The 20,783-nt window shown below is 35.5% G+C and overlaps 1 protein-coding gene and 1 long non-coding RNA gene across 2 annotated transcripts; one reads left to right on the forward strand and one right to left on the reverse strand.

The window, feature by feature from the left end:
• Positions 1 to 7,148: 7,148 nt before the first annotated feature.
• LOC140984549 (uncharacterized) lies at positions 7,149 to 19,975 on the forward strand. The gene is made up of 4 exons (XM_073452058.1): positions 7,149 to 7,381; positions 7,531 to 7,601; positions 19,304 to 19,384; positions 19,716 to 19,975. Exons 1-4 carry the CDS (start codon positions 7,198 to 7,200, stop codon positions 19,737 to 19,739), a joined length of 360 nt encoding a protein of 119 aa, XP_073308159.1. The 5' UTR covers positions 7,149 to 7,197; the 3' UTR covers positions 19,740 to 19,975.
• Positions 13,453 to 19,297, reverse strand: LOC140984550 (uncharacterized). Its single transcript, XR_012176631.1, has 2 exons — positions 14,979 to 19,297; positions 13,453 to 14,132 (listed from the first exon to the last, which is right to left on the reverse strand). It is a non-coding gene; the product is annotated as an uncharacterized lncRNA (long non-coding RNA).
• Positions 19,976 to 20,783: the final 808 nt, after the last annotated feature.

Below are 20,783 nucleotides of genomic sequence, written 5' to 3' on the forward strand. Positions count from 1 at the left end.
CCATAACAGAATTAGCCTAAGATCCTTGAATCGAATCTTTATCTTACGGCACCAAATAACTATTTACAAGTATATCCCAAATATAAAATTGTTGCAAATCTTAAATTTGCTTAACGTTAATCTATAAAACCCAATTATACAATATCGATCTTCAATCTAATTAGTAAATCCCTTCTAGCATCAATTGCATGCTCAAACCATTCTCTTCCCAATTATAATAAAGTTGAGGCCTAAGACCCCTAGACTTTACTCCTTAAAAAGAATATCGCATTATTACGCATCCTCAATGCTTAAATAATTCTAACGTATAAAACTTAATAAGTTATCCCATGGAAGCATTAGACTAACTCTAATAAATAGACTTCGCTTATAATTCATAGAGTTCTAGAATTCTCATATCAAGATTTTAGATTTCTTAGTCGATAAAAATCTTAATATTAATTCATTGATAACTTATGTTGTACACCACTATTTCTTTTTTGTTTTTATTTCACCCAAAATTTTCGTATGAACACTTATCTTATAAATCTTGAAATTCAAGCTTATGCAACCCAAATAATATTAGATAACATAATTCCAACACACGTATTCACTTATTATCAAGTTCCTTAATGACTTCAAAAAAATATCTCAAAACAAGGTGTCTACCTCATTCCTTACATTCGTCTAATAATCACCATAGCCATCAGTCATACCCAAAAAAAATAATCTTAACTCTGAAACAGGTATAATTTTTAACCCTTAACGTCATGATTAAAACTCACGACACATCAAGCTTAAGTTCCCAAAAATTTGCTAACTCAATGTTTATTCTTATAACTTAACTAACTGATCACTTTACCTTAAATCGTCATCACTTTAAATTCTCAATTTGCCACAACATTAATTTCACTAACGCTTAAATTTTCAAGTCCAAGATTGATTCATCCTACAATGTCCTTGATTAGCATTCATTATAACATTATAACCCAGATATCTAAAGGTTCTAAATTTTCTTCAAGCCTAAATCACCGAAAATTCCTATCATTTAAACCATTCAATTCTCACATACTGCCAAATAAGTTCCCAAATTTCTTAAAAATTGTAAAATTAATTCTTATTTTCCTCGAATATTATCCGATTTGTCCTTAATCTCGAAAATTTCACAATTACCCATAAATTCTTGGTATAACTAATTCCATTTTATAGGTTTCTCGTAACATACAGTTCAATAATTTTAAGCTTATTAGATCCAAAATCAATCCCCATAACCTCGAAAAATTACTCATTTAACCCAAGTGTTCCTCAACAGTTCGAATTTAATCCTTAAAAATATCGAGATTGGCAACTTGGCCCTTAAAGTTCTCGAAAATTACATTCTTGGCCCTGCAACTCTTCGAAATCTGCATTTTGGTCCCCTTAAAATTTTCGATTTTAGCCTCATTAAACCTTGAAATCTTCGAACTCAAAATTTAATCCCCAAAAATTCGGAAAATTTGAAAAGATTCCCTTAGAATTTTGATTTGTTTGCACTTAAGTCCCCAAATTATTGATTATTACAATTAGGTCAATAAAATTCTCAATTCGTGTAATTCAATCCTTAAATCCAACTAGGTAGAGCATGCATCCTAAATAAATTCTCATAACCAATCTTACATTTTCATAGATACTTAAAATCCTCAAATTGAACATTTATAATCATAAATATTGTCGTAGTCTTCGAATCGTTATTGCTTATATGAAATCCTCAAAAATTTACTCGACAAGTAACCATGCAACATCAGTCTTTTCTTAGAAACTCTACATGCCCAAAAAGCATTCATAATTTTCATGATTAACTTATGACCCAAAATAGTAGAACATCAGTACTACTAACCCAAAAAATCAATATAGTCCAATAATTTTCAACCATTTCCTAACGCCCAATAGCCAAATTCCTAATCATGACCGATTCCCCCACAAAGCCAGCATGCATGAAAATCATATGATTTCTCAACTCATGTCGTAAAATGCATAAAAATTTTGAAACATCTAATCTCACAACATAACGACAAATAAACATGTATTGTAAAGCATATATCATGTAAACATGCAGGTGATAGCATTACAAATATTTAAAACATTTTAAATCATAAAAGCTTACAGACTTAAGGCTTGAAGACTGAGCGGCAGAAGCTGGCGGTGGCACAACCCTATACAGGACCCTTTCTCTGATACCAACTGTAACGTCTACCGTTTTAAAAGTGCAGAAATAATTTTTTTTTTTATATAAAGCTCACATTTTCGAAATAACATTTAAACGTTTCACATACTTGCGTTGTACAGAAAAATATTACATTTAAAAATGATGTTAAATATTTGACAGTAAAAATAACGCAGTTTAAAACAACCAAACTCATCCTAAAATTATACGTAAACATGAACCAATCAACATCTTAAAAATCATCACGTAGGAAAATTTTCATTTCTACTCAATCTCATAAATTATAATGCGGAAAATATATGGTCCTCGGATCATGTCACCGCACAAGAGCTGTCTACTCAGAGTTCAGCACCTCCAGTCTACTCAGCATCAAACTCACCTGCATCACACACGCCTAGTGAGTCTAAAGACTCAACACACTTGTACCAGTAATAACAAGTACATATACGTAGCACACAACAGTGAAAAATAGCATAATCAACATACATTTCGTGTCTGCAGTAAAAATCGTATAAGTAAACGTGTCCTTTCAAAACATGGTAATAATCATAGCATGTATCATCGTATCAGCATATACGTGTTAAATCATGTAATCTCATGTCATCATAAACGTATACATTTTCTTTTTAAGTGAATTCAGTTCATTAGTTGTGACTTTCGTATCAGCTCTATCGATGTATCCATCTATAAAACTGTCATACTCGGTGGCGGGGGACATCAGTGACAGCATTACCCGCCCACTGAGCACGGGCCTCAGCTCATCGTATCTCATGTCATCGTATTATATACATCGTCAGTCACAACCAAATCACATCCTTCAAAAATATCGTTATTTTCATCACTTAATAAAAACATGCATATGCACAACTTTTCTTTTAAATCGAGCATGCATCGTATTTGTCATAATTGCGTAAAAATCGTAAACATGATGCATAATCATTTAAAATATCCTAATTTGTGCTCAGAACGCTGCCATGATCAAAATCTCACCCCATGTGCAAAATGATCATTTTGCCCGTGGAAACTCAAAAATTATCGTTTCAATCCTGGACCTCTAAAATTGACCCGAATCTTACAAAACTCCTTAAAATATCCCAAAACATTCTTAAAAATGCTCTCAGACGTAAATTCGAGCCAAAATCATAACTTAACCGATTCGTTTTAAAAATTGGACCGGGGTCCTGGTTTTAACCCGAATCGACTCGAAACTCTACCCATTAGTTGGGGTTTTAACCCGAATCGACTCGAAACTCTACCAAATTTTTCCCAATTTTTTACCATATCTTACAAACACTAAAAGGCCCCTAATACTACAACACCAACCCCACAAAAACTTTCGGTTGAAAGGTCATAAAGGAACAAAGCTCTCGGCCCTTCCTAAAATGGCAACCTTGTGCACTTTTTTTTGTCAAAAATAAATCTCACACCACTAGCCTAACCCAACGTACCAGCCCTGATCCAGACTATCATGGACTTAGACCAGACAACGAGGCCTCTATCAAAACCCAGCCAACCGCCCCATGCAAGCTGTTGTCTCTTAAAAACCGGAGCTAAACATGAACTCCTACCGCGGCTCACCCCTCTTCGCTAGGCTCGAATGATCTTGCCGTCAACTCTGGCACTGTTCGAGCCATTCTCTACCCTGACTCAGACCCACCAGGATCTGGTCCAAGGCTGAAGAAGGCCCTCGCGCGGCTAGAACCACGAAAAACCCGATCGATCGCTCCCTCTCGCACAACCCACCAAAAACGATCGGCCCTCACAAATCCACTGACCTCGACCAAGCTTCCAATTCCAGAAACTAAGCCTCATCGAACACAACATGTACAGCCCCTTAACATCACTATATAGCCGCCCTTGCACAAACACAGAAAAGAGTACAAAGCCTAGAATGCCAAAAACACATGTAAAAGCCGAAACCTTGCATGCTCCTGCTTGGATCGAAAGTTTTCTTACATGCCTACACATACATCAGTAATATGAACGTGAATGATGCAAAAAGGATGTTACAAGCGTGCCTTGGTGATCAATCTTGAACAAACGATCGAGGAATGCATGGCCGAAAGGAAAAGCTTTTGCTTGATCAAGGGAAATGGAGGCACCGAATCCTTAGCAGCAGCAATACACGAGGAGTTTGAGGAGTGGAGGGGGTGGGCGGCTGGTGAAGAGGATAATTAGGTGAAAAGAGTTTTAGGGAATAATTAGATATTATTTAAATGGTTAACAAGTAGATTGATGGGCCTTAATTTGTAAATTAACATTTTAAAATGTTTTAAGCCCAACAAGCTTAAAAGTAGGTCCATTACAATCAAACACACTCACGAAAAATATTTCGTGTTAGTAAGTTCACGAAAATATTAGCCGAACCCTCAAAAAGTCTCCCGATTCGATAAACTTCGCGTATCGGATAAAAGTAAAATCTCGCGGGTAAAAATTATCCAATAAAGCCCTTTTTGAAAAATACATTTAAAAGCACTCTAAAATGATTAATAAAATTTAATCCCCTTAAAATAATTTTCCTGAAAATTCCCCTGTCTCCGATCCTTGTTCGAGCGTAAAATGCACCTAGAAACTCTAATGCATGAACTTTAAAATAAATCATGAATTAAATCCTAGCATGCATGAAATATGCATAAAATGCATAAAATAATTAAACACAATTTAATGAGATAAACATATATTTAATGCTTTAAAATAATTTAAAAAAATATCAAAGAAATTTATTAACTTGCATGAATGCGGTTCACGTGGACCTTCAAATTTTCGGGACGTTACACCAATAGGGTCTAGGGAAGATGGCTAGGGGTCGGGACATGGCCTAGTGCAGCCAAGGTTCATGGTGGTTCGAGAAAATTGGGGCCGTGACTTGGAGAAGGGAAGATAGGGCTCGCGGGTTTTGCAGGGGCTTGGGCTGGCTCGGTACTGGTATAAGCTAGGTCGGTTAGGGTCCAGGAGGGTCTGGGAATGGTTTGGTCCAAGTTGGCTTGAGGGTGGCTCGAGTCGCGTGAGGTAAGGGCTTGTCTTAGGGTTTTGGGCTCTGTTTTGGGCTAAAGGGAGGAATAAGGACTCGAACCGTGGTTCACGGGTTGTGGTTCGTAGCTCATGAGGGTATTTTAGGAATGAAAAGTTTATGATTAAAGTTTGGGAATAAAATATTAAGTTTTTGAATTAATTCGGGATTTAAACGCTTCATGATTTTGTAATTAAAGAATTATATCAAAAAGTCCGAGTTAACGTTAAATAAAAATATAAGAAGTCAAATTTAAGCTTATATAATTATATTGGATAGCCTCGAGTCAATAAAAGTAAGAATTGAAAACGTCAAAACCGAGAATTCTTGGGTCCAGGGGCAAAACGGTCGTTTTGCACTTGGGTAGTACAAAAAGGGTCGGCAGTGTCCCGAAGAATCATAACGCATAAATGATATTTTAAAACGTTTATGATGAAAATATGAGATTTTATTATTTATGCCAAAGCTATGCAATTTTTACTGTTTAAAATGCTATTTTACAAATTTAGAAAGGACATGATATTTTATGAATAAAAAGGAAAAAAATATTTTGAATGATGTGAATTGAATATGACAAATATGATATGATATATGATTATTGAGAATATCGTGAGGGATAAAGCCCCAGAAAGAGCCCAACGATCGTATTTCCATTTTATGTCGGTGCCTAGTACCCGTCCCCATGTGCAATAGTGAGCTAAGACTGATCAGTCGACCACATAATATAGCTAGTCACTTTCAAGGATTAAACTTCACCTAAAATGATAAGTGGTGGAAATCTTTAACGATTTAATGATTTAATTATGCTTACAAATTTACGCAAGCTTATTTTAAATAAAAATACGATTTTAATGTGTGTGCCTGTATAGGTATTATTTGCTACTAATGTTTAGAACGTGTTGAGTCATCATATTATGATGAGATTGAGGAGGTGCTGATGCTTGAGTGGATCGAGACCGGTAGTACACTCCCGAGAGACTTTATTTTTCTCATTAGCTAGCTTGATAGTTAAAGTTTTTAAATAAAGATTTTTAGAATGATTTATTTAGAGATTTTTATGATTTATTTTGAAGTTTAGTCTTGATCATGTTAATGGTTGACGATTTAGGGATTTTTATGCGCTTGAGGATTTAAACGTTAAATTAATTTTGGATTTTGGAAATGTTGAGTTATGCAAGTTTCGATTTTTAAAAAAAAGTGGTAGCATTTTAAAGTTTAAAAGTAGTGGACGTTTCAGCCAAAATAATAGCCAAGACAGCAAATGATAAGAAAAATGGATTGAAAAACAACCTAAATAGGAATATTGAAGATTTGGAATTAACCTTGAGTCCGTGAAGTTGTAAAAAGATTTGGCTTCGAGTCTGTCGAGTCTCTACTCCAAATAAAAAAAAATAGTAAGAAGGAGAGACTTTGAAAAATTGTTCAAACCAACTCAAATTTATTATTTATTCTTTTTTGTACAATGAAGTTTTATTATAAGAAATATAAATCCAGTTATTATTTTTTTTGTTTTTAAAAAAATCATAAATAAACAGAAAAATTAGCAATGAGAATTATAGTATTAGAATTCTTTTTTTTTTTATATAAGCAAGTAAATATCTGATCAGAAGATCTTACGAATTTATGTTCGGGAAATAGGTTGATTCAATTCATATTTATGAAAAATAATATTTTTGACGTAAAAAGTAAATTATTTTTAATAAATAGAGATCAATTTTGTCATAATGACAAAATCGATCAATGAGATGATTTCATATGAGTTTTTGTAAATTAAAAATGGTTAGTAGGTACGTGTAATTAAATAGCTCATTCGAGCTAAATGCACAATAATTATTAATTAATATTTTTTATGTTGAATTCGATCAATTTATTGATTAATAATTAATAATCAATTGAATAATTTAAAATTATTTGATATTATCAGTATTCTAATTTATCATTCAAAAAATAGGGTTCAATGATGCTTCCATGATTCGGTGTCGTATCATCATACCCTTTTATACCTATGCTCCATCGGCTGAGCCAAACTTTTCCATTTTCTCTACAACCTAGTGTGTGGACAAAAGCAATGGCCGCTTCATTGGCTCGCCAAGCCGCGAACCTCGCCAAGCTCTCATCTTCCTCCCCGTCGGTGGCGGCGTCTCGATCCGCCTCTTTAGTTCACCGCCGCGGTCTCGCTAGCGCCGCCGGTATTTATTTTAACCTCACATTTCAGATCAGTCTATTCATTAGCTATGTCGACATGTTCCATGTTTTTTTTATGTATCGTTTTCACCCCTTTTGATTTTCGTTATTTACCTTTTTCTTTATGCTGAATATCTGCCTATCGAATTTGCAGAACACCATGGGCCACCAAAGGTTGATTTCTGGAAAGAACCAATGAATCCGGGAAACTGGAAGGAAGAGCATGTGAGTTTTTTTTTTCTATGAAATTTTTAGATATTTGGAGGTTATGAAATATCTCAACTATTTTGGAGGTTTTGTTTTGTTTATTTTTTTGTGGGAATTTGTTGATTCATTCTATTTATAAAGATTTCTATTTTTATTCTTTTTATTTATCATATGTCATGGTTGATCATATAATTCTCAAGTTTGACTGCATAAGTTGAGATATATAATGAGGATTTTAGCATTTAGGAGCAATGTTTTGGCTATTTTTGGCAATATCCTTGTTGAATTTGGTGTCTTTCAAGTATGACTTTTGTGGGTTATATTCAACACAAAATATCAACGACTCGCATGCGGTTACTGGCCAGAACTACAAGCTGATAGGTTGAGCTCAAGTGTTGGAATGGTTACGGATTACAAAAGAGAAAGTTGAGTGGTAACTGGATAGCCGGTGCCTTCGGTATAAGAAGACCAGAAAGGCAGTTACAGAAGCTGTGAGAGTAAGAGTCACCACATGCAGACACCTGAGATTAGAGAGATCCAAGAAAGTGCAAGGAACAGAGATAGAGTCGGAGAGATCGAGGGAAAAAGTCTCAATTGTAACTCTTTCACTGTGATAGACTTGTACTTGTGAAAAATCTCTCTTGAATCATTCAACAAAGGTGGTGGTTGTTCCTCCCGTGGATGTAGGCCGATCAAACGGCTGAACAACGCAAATTACTGTTGTTCTTATTGTTCATGTATTCATTGTGTTCTTTATCTCTGCTCTGCACACAAAACTACAAACGATCAACACTGAGAATCCTTGAACTAAAGTTATCGTGTGAAGGAAACTTCTACGTTTACATAGGAACATCTTTGATATCATATTTTCACAAGGGAATTGAAGTTGCAAAGTCCAGATTCATCTATTGTACGTCCTGGACATTGTCGCAGTTCTTGGAAGAAGATTAATTTCTAACAAGTGGCACCGTCCATGGGAATCGAATTCTCGATCAAGAAGATATGGGTTCAATGAAGTTTGACATTGAGAAGTTTTCCAGTAAACTAATTTGGTCTTTGGAGGATTAAAATGAGGGCAATTCTTGTACAACAAGGTCTTGCAGAGGTTCTGTAAGGGAAGGAGGAGATGTCCTGTACACTCTCTGATAAAGGGAATAAACGGTATCATGGACAGGGCACTAAGTGCAATAATTCTACGCCTCGGTGATAAAGCACTACGTGAAGTTTCAAGGGAGAAGACTGCTGCGGAGATGTGGCTTAAACTGGAAAAATTGTACATGACGAAGTCTCTAGCCAATCGCCTATACTTGAAACAAAGATTGTACTCCTGCAAGATTGGTGAAGACAAAAGCCTTTCGGCCCAAATAGATGAATTTATCAAGATCTTGGATGATCTGTAATATATGGAGATCAAATTGGTGGATGACGACAAGACATTAATTCTCCGAATGCCCTGCCAAGATCATATGAAAATTTCAAAGATGCAATGATCTATGGAAGGGAACAAAGTATATCTCTAGAAGAAGTTCAGTCTGCAATACAATCAAAGGAGTTGCAAAAGAATCTCCATATAAACAATAAAAAACAAAGCGAAGGCTTGTTCATCCGAGGCAGAACCGAGAAGAAGAATCCAAAAGTGAAGAAAGATCGATCAGGATCCAAGAGCCAAGGAAAATACAAATGCTTCCACTGTCACAAAGAGGGACATATTAAAAGAAACTGCCTAGATAGGAAGAAGCCCTTAGAAAAACCAAAGGAAAATGATGAAGCATCCATAGTTGTCAAAGGCCTAAGGCGAGAGGCGTCACCAGGCAAGGACCCTAACCCCAGGTGCAGCAATTCACTAAAGCGAGCCCTAGACTAGCTTTGGAAGTTCACTTATTTTTCAATTACTTGTTTAAATCAAAAAAGCTTAAACCCAAATCCTAGCAATCCAACGCTCCAATGATAGAACCAGAAGAAGAGAGCGCTGGATATAAGAACGAGGTGAAGGCATCGACATCTAAAACAACCAAAAAAATACCGACTCACATTTTTTGGATAGAGAGAAAGAAGAAATTGATCTTGATCAAGAAAATTATGAAGACCAAGAAGAATACAAGTCTGAAAGTTCTGGGTACCGATGATTCAATGGAAAGAAATGGACTTAATTTGGATAATTGAAGAATTTTAATCATTTTACTAATTACTATGAACTTATTAGTTATTTTTTGTTTTAAGTGACATTGTGACTTAAATATTTCATATTTTAATCATAGTTGTCAAAAGCGCGAGGCGTAAAAAAACGCTCAAGTGTCTTGGGGCTTCAAGCGCAAAGCGCAAAGCGAAGCGCACGCTATACGGAAAAAAGCGCAATAAACAAAATATTATCAATAAAATAAAAGTCTTTCAAAATGTGATAGATGAAATATCAAATGTTATTATAATCGTCATCTTCATTTTCCAAATCTACGTCATCAGCCCCATCAGTTGATTTGTATCCATCGATATCTTCTTCTTCTTCAGTCTCAACATCAATGTTGATCTCTTCTTCATCCACAATACTAGTTCGAGCTGAAGATTGCTTTCTTTTTGCTGAAGTGGATGATGACGCTCCTTTTGAAGTAGATGCATTTCAAGATCGAAAGTCATATGCACTTTCACCAACCCCAACCGCTTGTGCTACATCACTCCAACGCAAATCATCATCTTCAAAGACCAACTCGTTATCATCATTCTCATTATCACTATCATCCAACTTTCCCAACAACCATTCGTTACTATCATCTATTTCTGACAAAGAAATATGATCAATCTTATCTCGCATGCCATATTTTCGCCTCAACGCTCTGTTGTATTTGATATATACCAAATCATTCAATCGTTGTTGAGACAACCTATTTCTTTTTTTAGAATGTATCTGCCAAAAAAATAAAAAGTAAGAAGTTAGGTTTATACTCCATAATATAAAATTTAATATGTAAAAAAAACTTCTAACTTACATGTTCAAATACACTCCAATTACGTTCACAACCTGAAGAATAGCATGTGAGGTACAAAATCTTCATTGCAAATGTTTTCAATTCATGTGTTGATGCACCATAAGAAGACCACCAATCAGCTTGAAAGTTGAAACACAAAAAAATATAAGATTACATTTCTTATCATTCAAAGTTTGTATTTATACTATAAGTAATGTTTGAGAAATAAATTAATATTGCACTAAATATTATTTATCTGGTGATTTTGAAGCTCTTTGTCTAATAGCCATGGGTAAACCAAAAAGTCCTGCTTTTTTGTATTTATCCAATTGATTTGTAATCTTATCTTGTAAATCTTCACCTCGCACCAATCTAGCTATGCATTTGTATAGACCCTCCAACACTTCTTCATCATTTTCTATGTCACGATTTGAGTAAAAAAACTCAGGATTTAAGAAATATCCAGCAGCATGCAAAGGATGATGGAGTTGAACGTTCCATCTTTTGTCGATGATTTCAAATTATTATTAAATGATGCAGCAATAGCTTCTTTGGCTCTGTCCATTGCCTCATAGATGTAACCCATTGGGGACCTTTTTTCACCGTCTACTAGCCGCAATACTTTCAGCAATGGGCCGCCAACTTTTAATGCAAAAACTGTAGTTTTCCAAAAAGAAGGCATCAATATCACTTTTGCAACACGTATTCCAGCCGCCTCTCTAGAATATCGACTTTTTGCCCACTTTTCAGATGTAAACATCTTTATCAGATTTGCTTGTTGAACTTGAAACCGCTATAAAGTCAAAAAAGCAGTTGCGAAACGAGTCTTTGCAGTTCTTACCATGTCTCTCTGTCCAGTAAACTCCCTCATCATGTTCAACAATTGTGGTCTATTGTAAATATAACCATTCACCATCAATGCCCGTTCATGCAATTTTTTGAGGCTAGGAATTTTGAATATTTACTCAAGCATCAAATCTAAGCAATGAGCTGCGTCCAATACAAGTGTGGAAAATTGTTTTCCAAAAGACGACATGAAAATATGAAGTAAATTTACTTTAAAAATTGAAAAATCAGATTTTTATTTCAATTTGCAATTTAAAATATTACCTGCTCTAACATTGCAGCTTGCATTATCTGTTACAACCTGAACCACATTCTGTTCTCCAATTCGATTCACAAATTTAAACAGTAACTTCTACATCTTATCAGCAGTGTGAGAATAACTTGAAGCATCCACCGATTCGACAAATATGCCTCCTTTAGGACTATTTACCAAAAAATTTATAAGAGTTCTACTTTTTTTATCCGTCCACCCATCTGCCATGATTGTACAACCATACCTAGCATGATTTTCTTCGTGTGATTTGAGAAGCAGGTTCGTATTTGCCAACTCCTTCTTCAAACACTTAACTCTTACTTCATGATATGATGGAGGTTTCATTCCCACTCCAAAAGTCCCAATAGCATCAATAAAAGGTTTCAAAAAATCATATTTAACAGCATTAAAAGGAATTCCGGCATCATACATCCACGTAGCAAATTTCTGAACCGCATCTTCTCTTAATTTCTTTTTATTTTCATCATATTGGCCTTTATTTTTAGCACATGTCTGTCTGACAATTTCTTCAACACCTTTCGCAAAATGAAAATCAATAGGCCCTGCTTGTTTACACTTTTTACCCTGCACCGTAGGGCCGGAGGACATTGGTCGTTTCCTTTTCAATTTAGTTTGAATATCATCATCATCTTCATTTTTTTCCAAATCAACAATATCATCTAAATGAGGAATATCATCCATTTGATTCTTCAAAACAATCTTTTTTTGCATGAATTCTTTAATTTCTTCTTTAACATGCTCANTCATACATCCACGTAGCAAATTTCTGAACCGCATCTTCTCTTAATTTCTTTTTATTTTCATCATATTGGCCTTTATTTTTAGCACATGTCTGTCTGACAATTTCTTCAACACCTTTCGCAAAATGAAAATCAATAGGCCCTGCTTGTTTACACTTTTTACCCTGCACCGTAGGGCCGGAGGACATTGGTCGTTTCCTTTTCAATTTAGTTTGAATATCATCATCATCTTCATTTTTTTCCAAATCAACAATATCATCTAAATGAGGAATATCATCCATTTGATTCTTCAAAACAATCTTTTTTTGCATGAATTCTTTAATTTCTTCTTTAACATGCTCAGGACACTTCGGACAAGCTTTCACATTTCTATTGCCCCCAACCAAATGTAGTTTGTGCCGATAAATCCCACCATTTGTTATTTTAGCACAAAAACAACATACAATATTTGGATTTTTAGGATCCGGAAGTGTTGCATAATTCCAAGCAATGTCTTTTCGATTTGATGGAATTGTTGTGTTTGACATGGTTAAATACTGAAATATAAATACAAATCATCTATTATATTATTAAAAATAAAAAAAAAACACAATTTAAAATTTTTTACAAAATTCTTAAAATTAGGGTTTGCCAATTTTTGGCTAGCAAATGAGAAGTGAACAAGGCGGCGGCTGAGCGGCGGCGGCAAGGCAGAGGCTGAGGCAGAGAGGGTTCACACGCAGTGATACAGCAGCAACACGACTTCAGAATTGTTAAGCAACGTTAGAGATTTTTATTGTGGACTTGGGCTGGGTTTAATTTTTATTCTGGACTTGGGCTAAATTGGACTTGGGCTAAACCTGGAATTGGGCAGATTTTAAAATAACAATTGTGCAGAAGCGCACAAGCGATCGCTCCAACATCCCAACAAAAGCGCCCAGAAGCGTGCGCTTCATCAATCTGATGGATCCGAAGCGCATCCAAGTCGCCTCGCTTTTACAACTATGATTTTAATATATTTATTTTAACATAAATATATTTTTAAATTAAAAATTTAAATTTAATTTAAATTTAAAAATTTAAAAAATGCGACTTGCTTCGGTAAGACACGCACCTCGCCTTGTGCCTAAGGCACCATGTCTCTTGTGTGCCTCGATGTCTGCCTTGCGTCCTTGACATCTATGGAAGCATCAATGGTTTCTGATGGTCATGATTTTGCTGAAGTACTAGCTGTTGCAGACTCTGCATCAAGCAATGAATGGATCTTGGATTTTGGGTGCTCTTTTCACACGCACATGACAGAGTCATGGTTTGAGACACTGACACAATCTAATGACGGACTGGTTCTTCTAGGGAATAACAAGGCCTGTCACGTGAAAGGAATATGCATTGTTAGACTAAGGCTTCACTATGGTATTGACAGGATACTTCAACATGTTAGATATGTCCCATAACTTGAGAGAAACTTAATATCTCTAGGAACACTTGATTCAAATGGATATAGTTTCAAATCAGATCAGGGGCTACTGAAAATCCACAAAGGCTCTTTAATCATCATGAAAGGGGTTAAAAGAAACATTCTATATGTTCTACAGCGCAGAACTGTGATTGGTGGATCTGCTATGGTTCAGAATTCAGCAACCAAGACACTCCTATGTTCATTTGAGACTAGGACATGTAAAACTTCTTGGATTAGAAAAACAAAACTTGCTGTGTGGTGATAAAGATTCAAGCTAGTGTGAGTACTATACTATGTAGCATGGATACCTTAAAATTTTTTTTTTCAAGTATCGGATACGGATATGACACGGATACGGATACCGATACCTCAAAATCCATGTCGTTGACTTTGTTTAGGGTTGACTAGTCGGATACGTTTTTGACACGTCGAGGACACGTCATGGATACGGCGTGGATTCGTTTTTCGGATACGTTTGGGCAAAATTGCAAATATTTAAAAGTTTTAGGGGTTAATTAAAACAATTAAAATTTCTAAGGACTAAAGGAAAATAATTTAAAATAAATTGGGCTGGGCTTTTAAATCCCTAAATACATTTGTACGTCTCTTTCATTCTATTTCTGCTCAAAATATTACATCTCTCTCTATAATTTTTGCATCTATCTCTACACATTTATCCGTCTCTTTAATTCTATTTTTGCTCAAAATATTACATCTATCTCTATACATTTGTCCGTCTCTTTCATTCCATTTCTACTCAAAATATTACATCTATCTATATAATATTACATCTATCTCTTTAATTTTTACATCCATCTTTATACAGTTGTCCGTCTCTTTCATTCTATTTCTGCTCAAAATATTACATCTATCCCTAAATAATATTTTGTACTTAAGATATTATGATTAATGAACTATTACATCTATCTCTAAAATTTTTACTTTTCAATACTAAATTTATATATATATAAATATAAATATATATAATATTTATATATATTTTATTGATTGTCGTATCCTAGCTGTATCGTGTCTTATATTTTCAAATTTTGATTTGACGTGTCGTCGTATCCGTATCGTATTCGATACGATACTCGTACCCGTATCCATGTATGTCTTTGGTAGTCCATATAGTACTATTGAGGAAGACTGAGAGAGTAAAGTTTGTCTAAGCCAAACACACAACATGCGAGCCTTTTGAGTATGTATATTCAGATCTTTGGGGACCTTCAAAGACCCCAACTCATGGAGGAGGAAGGTATTTTCTGTCAATTGTTATGATTACTCAAGATGGGTTTGGATTTATATTCTCAAGTCAAAGGATGAGGCACAGAACTATCAGTGTAACTCCTCAACAGAATGGCTGGCAGAAAGAATGAGCCGCACTTTGTTAGAAAGGGTAGTGCATGATACTTAATGCTGGACTACCAAAGACATTCTGGGAGAAGCTGCAGTCACTTAATAAACAGATGCCCTTTTAGTGCCATTGAATTCAAAACCCCTATGGAATTATAGAGTGGCAGACCGGCATATTATTCAATGTTAAGAGTATTTGGGTGTCTAGATTTTGCCCATGTTAAACATGACAAGCTTGAAGCCAGGGCAAGGAGGTGTATATTTGTTGGATATCCAGGAGTCAAAGGATATAAAGTATGGAATTTATAGTCCATTGGGCCAAGATGTTTCAACATAAGGGATATTACATTTGATGAAACAAAAAGGGATATGCCTCAAAAAGCAGTTTGACACAACCAAGTTATGAACTTGACAGTTCACCAGTTGAGGTGGAGCTCCAAAATGAATCTACACCTCAAGAAACAAATGAAGAAAATGAGGATCAGGGAAGGACTGATCAGCAACAACTCCAACCTGGTGATGAGGTGAAATCCTATAGACTTGCAAGGGATAGACAAAGAAGACAGATCAGACCTCCTTTAAGATTTGTTCAAGAAGATTTAATGTCTTTTGTGCGCTCATGGCAGCAGATGATAATAGTTTCAACAAGTGAAGGGGAGTGTAATGTATGAGATGGTGTGTAGCCGCCCTGACTTTGCTCATGCTTTAAGTTTAGTGTCTAGATTCATGGCAAATCCGGGGAGGGCGCATTGGGAAGCCTTGAAGTGGATTATGAGGTACTTGAATGGGACATCAGGCTTGGGCTTATTGTTTGGAAGCCAAGGGGAAACAAATTCAACTGTGGTTGGATATGTGAACTCAGATTATACTGGGACCTTGATACAAGGAAGTAACTGACGAGATTTGTGTTTACAGTCTATGGAACAACAGTTAGTTGGAAGTCTACACTTCAGTCAGTTGTGAAGTCTACACAAGCTGAATATATAGCAGTGACTGAGGCTGTAAAAGAAGCCATATGGTTAAAAGGGAATGGTGACAGAGTTAGGTCTGAAACATGAACATTTTGTGGTCTTTTGTGATAACCAAAGTGTAATCATTTATCTAAACACCAGGTGTTTCATGAAAGATCGAAGCACATTGATGTGAAACTGCACTTTCGTAAGAGATATAATTTCAAAAGGAGAAATTAAGCTGGAAAAGGTTGACACAAAAGACAATTCCACAGACATGTTAACTAAGGCATTGCCTCATGTTAAGTTCAGGCATTGTTCGAACTTGATTAGGGCAGCGGAAGAAAAATAGCTCCGGGTGGAAAGGAGGAACAACCAAACTTAAAGACAAGGTAGAGATTGTTGAATGTGGTGTGGTGTCCTTCAAGTTTGACTTTTATGCGTTATATTCAACACACGATATCAACGACTTGCATGCGGTTACTGGCCAGAATTACAAGCTGATAGGTTGAGCTCAAGTTTTGGAATGGTTACCGCTTACAAAAGGGAAAGTCGAGTGGTAACTGGTACAGCCGGTGCCTTTGTTATAAGAAAAGTAGAAAGGCAGTTACAGAAGATATGAGAGTAAGAGTCACCACAAGCAGATAGAATCGAGAAACACCTGATATTAGAGAGATCGAAGAAAGTGCAAGGAACAGAGAAGAGTCAGAGAGATCGAGGGAAACAGTCTCGATTGTAACTTTTTCACTGTGATAGACTTGTACTTGGGAAAAATTTCTCTTGAATCATTCGACAAAGGTGGTGGTGGTTCCTCCCATGGATGTAGGCCGATCAAACGGCTGAACAACGTAAATTACTGTTGTTCTTATTGTTCATGCATTCATTGTGTTCTTTATCTCTGCTCTGCACACAAAACTACAAACAATCAACACTGAGAATTCCATGAACTGAAGTTATCGTGTGAAGGAAACATCCAGGTTTACATAGGAACATCTTGGACGTTATCATATTTTCACAAGGGAATTGAAGTTGCAAAGTCCAGGTTCATATGTTGTACGTCCTGGACATCGTCGCAGTTCTTGGAAGAAGATTAATTTCTAACAATCCTTATTGAACAACTGGCTGTTTGTGGTTTGAAGATATTCTTCCCTTGAATTGAAACTTGAAAGGATAACATGGTTTTCCCTCTTGCTACTACCTTGTGCGTTGGTTTCTGAATATTAGGGTCGGAACAGTCTTGACTAATTATCAAGTAGCACGGAGCAGCAAGGAGGCAGGATGAGAGAAAAACTATTTATGCTTATGCCCCAATCACATGCCCTTAATTTTTTCCTATTGTGCCATAACCGGTAAACAAACTACTAAAAAAATATAAAATCGAAAGCCTGAGCAGGCAACTTGAAAAATTATTTTATGCCGTTGGTGTGCATGAGATAGTGCAGCCTCTATGGTTCTCAGTTTGCAACACATAGTAGTGCCCTTTAACATATATGAGGAAAACTGCTGAGTGATTGACCTATTGCATCACAAATATATTCATCTGTTGTACCTGATATTTTTCCATGGAGCCCATGTTTTGGGTTGGATAAAAAGTTTTTGATGGTCCCAAACTCTTTAAAATGCCTGCAGAAAGGTGGGGTTTTCTTCATTGGATCCTCCAGATCCAACCCAAAACTAGTGTTTCTTGTACGGATGCTCCATTGGTGGTTTTTTTTTTAAAAAAATTAAGCAGTTTTGATGCAGAAATAGAGATTGAACTTTCACCAGAACAACATTAATGAGCTAACCTTATTGCACAAATTTGGTTCATGTAAAACCCTTTAGCCAGCTCACTGTCCAGTTGTTGTCAAATGCTCAAAATGCCATTGAAGCTTAAAGTATTTCCAACACTTGAAGAAAGTCTGAGCATTTATGGGTCTTAATTCAGTCGGATCTCTCCCCATTGATTGGATAATTTACAGTCACTAAGGATGGTTGCCAATTTCTTGAGCCACCTAAAAGAACTGGGCTGGAGGCCTCAACTTTAATGAGCCAACTTTGGCACACTAAAAGAACTGGGCGGGGGTGTCACAATGAAGTATTCGGTTATAACTTTCCGCATTGGTTAAAAATACCAACTCTGGGCTAGGGGAGTGGATGGTTTTCTTTTCAAAGGGCATAGTTTTGGGATCAATCCGGTTATCAAGGATCGTGTCAGTTTTCTTTCTCACATTAAGTGAATTTATAAATTTATGATCATAAATATAACCCGACCTGTTGGATCCGACTATGGGAGGTTGAACATGGCAATTACATGAATAGAATCTAAGATCGGTGCACCAGAAAAGATGGCGATACATTTGGAGAAAAGGAGTAAGAAAACTCGAGAGGTTGCTATTTAGACTAATTTGGGGAGACCTCTTTAGCTACTGTGACTGAACCTGTAGCAATCATGGAGTTTATGGGATGCGCGATCGATATTTTGTTATGATTAGATATGAAATGCTACTCACGTAATTAATTTGCCTAGCCAAAGGGTGTCATCCTATAGGTTGGTTGTCGAAGGGTGGGTGTAATTATTATGTCGGCCATACTCCACCAAGCAATTGGGTGCAAATCGTGCTCATATTTGCATGGATCCAACTTTGGGCTCTTTGATTCTCAAAACCTCCTCTAGTGAAGAATTTGAATATTTCTATATAAGGCTGCTGTACATGTTATGTAAAAGCTTTTGCATGAACTATGCCATATGGGCATTAAATATCTGGGGAATTAATAGTTGTACCTCTCACATATTTCTTCAATAAGTAGTAATAATTGTGTGCTCACATGACTGCATTTGTTTTTTTTCTCTCGCTTTTGATCAAGACTATGGAATTGTTGAATTCAAAGGTCGTGTTTGAATAAAGAAGAATTTCTCATTTGGCAATTGTTTATATTTAACCAATTTTGTGCAACTGAACTCCCATAATACTGCAAAGTATCTTCGTTCCCGCATGCATCAGTTGTAGTGGAAGTGTATTTGCTTTCGCACATGCGAACTTGAAAATCACTAGCGTTCTTTTGTTTCCACTTCTTTTTCCAATCCTTATCTTCTTATCTGGTCATCTTACAATGTCAATAATTTTAAATTGGTATTACCATATACATTTGATGGGTTTCTTTACGGCTTTACAGATTGTGATCGTATCTTTATCCGGATGGGGTTTGGTTATCTTCGGAGGATACAAGTTATTCGGTGGAGGCAAGAAGGAAGAGGTACTTGTCTCGTCTTTTAGATTGTTTGTTGAGCTTGGAAATCTAATGCTAGTTCTTAGACTTAGCGGTATGCCATAAGATGCTAATAAGTTGGGCTACAAGCACAATTTGATGTGAAGAATTTGTTGATTTCACATATTTATTTAATTCAAAGTTTGACTCGAGTTTTAAAGTTCCCATCCCTTGAATTAAGTTGCACCTAAGAATATTGTATTATACGACACATTCACGTTCATGGGTGAGTTCCCTGATCTTTATGAAAAAATAGGCTGTTATATCATATTATATCAACCTGTTGAGAGTTGAGATTTGGGACTTTTTTTTTTTTCAGAAAATTGTGGAAGCAGCACGTTAAGCTGGAATTCAGCAGACATTGAAGTGGATTTCGTTCAATAATATAACCTACTGTTCGTTGTTTTGTATGGATTTCAATACATGTTCACCTGATTTCGGTTTCTTTTTCTTTTTTTTTGCTTTTATCTATTTTTGTAATAACAGAGCCAAAAACTTTGTGAACAAAATGCTCTTTATCGTAAAATCGAGTGAGGCAAAAGAGAAATTATACTTGAAACTTAACCGAAGTTGATATTACCAAGTTATACTTTAAAAAATTACAATTAATTATTTGCACTATTTTCATAATGTTACACCTTTTTTGTAATTGTCATTGTAAAAAGATATTGTGTTATTAATTATATCATCTTTAAGTTATATAATCATATTTATCAAAATATCTTAATAGATTATTTTTAAAATATTATATTTTATAGAACTTACAAGCTTTTACTAGCTTCAGACATGAAGTTGCGGTGAAATCTAATTTTAGCCGTTTCATGTCGAAATTATTGTGGCTTGAGATTTGCTTCTTCGACCAATTATCTAAAACATTTAAAAATATTTTTAGTACAAAGAGGTTGATGTAGCTTCATGTGGTATTGGTAAAAGAAACTATTTTCAAACATACACTGTATAAAATCATACAAGTGGTTAATTGTCTAATCAAAAATTGCATAAAAAATAATTTTCATTTTTAGGTCTATAACAAATTCAGAATTCAAGTTTTTATATTTTCAGAAATTAGATTTGTGCATTTATTAACATATAATCTGTATGATATTTCAAAACATATGGTACTAGCCACCACCCATGTCTTTGATTTATGAGAAAGAAACCGACGAGCCAAGAAGATCCAAAAGAGGGCCCAAGAGGAACCCAAAATACTTGGAATTAAAGAGAGAAGATCACGAGATGTCTTACGTATAAGTCAACATAGTATTTGTTTAATCTACTTTGGACAAGTCTTGTTATTTTTGTTGACAGCCCGTTAGTGGCCTTATTTTTATAATTTGGTTGTTATTTCTCTTTTCTATCCAAGCTCTTCTGAAACGAGCAAGAAAAG

The sequence above is a fragment of the Primulina huaijiensis genome, chromosome 9 (genome assembly GCF_012295235.1).
Source record: "Primulina huaijiensis isolate GDHJ02 chromosome 9, ASM1229523v2, whole genome shotgun sequence".
NCBI classification, from domain to species: Eukaryota; Viridiplantae; Streptophyta; class Magnoliopsida; order Lamiales; family Gesneriaceae; genus Primulina; species Primulina huaijiensis.

Coding starts and splice junctions, on each gene's coding strand:
- LOC140984549 (XM_073452058.1), top strand. CDS start 7,198: ATGCTCCATCGGCTGAGCCAAACTTTTCCATTTTCTCTACAACCTAGT. Junction 7,602..19,303: donor GAAACTGGAAGGAAGAGCAT/GTGAGTTTTTTT, acceptor ACGGCTTTACAG/ATTGTGATCGTATCTTTATC. Junction 19,385..19,715: donor GTGGAGGCAAGAAGGAAGAG/GTACTTGTCTCG, acceptor TTTTTTTTTCAG/AAAATTGTGGAAGCAGCACG.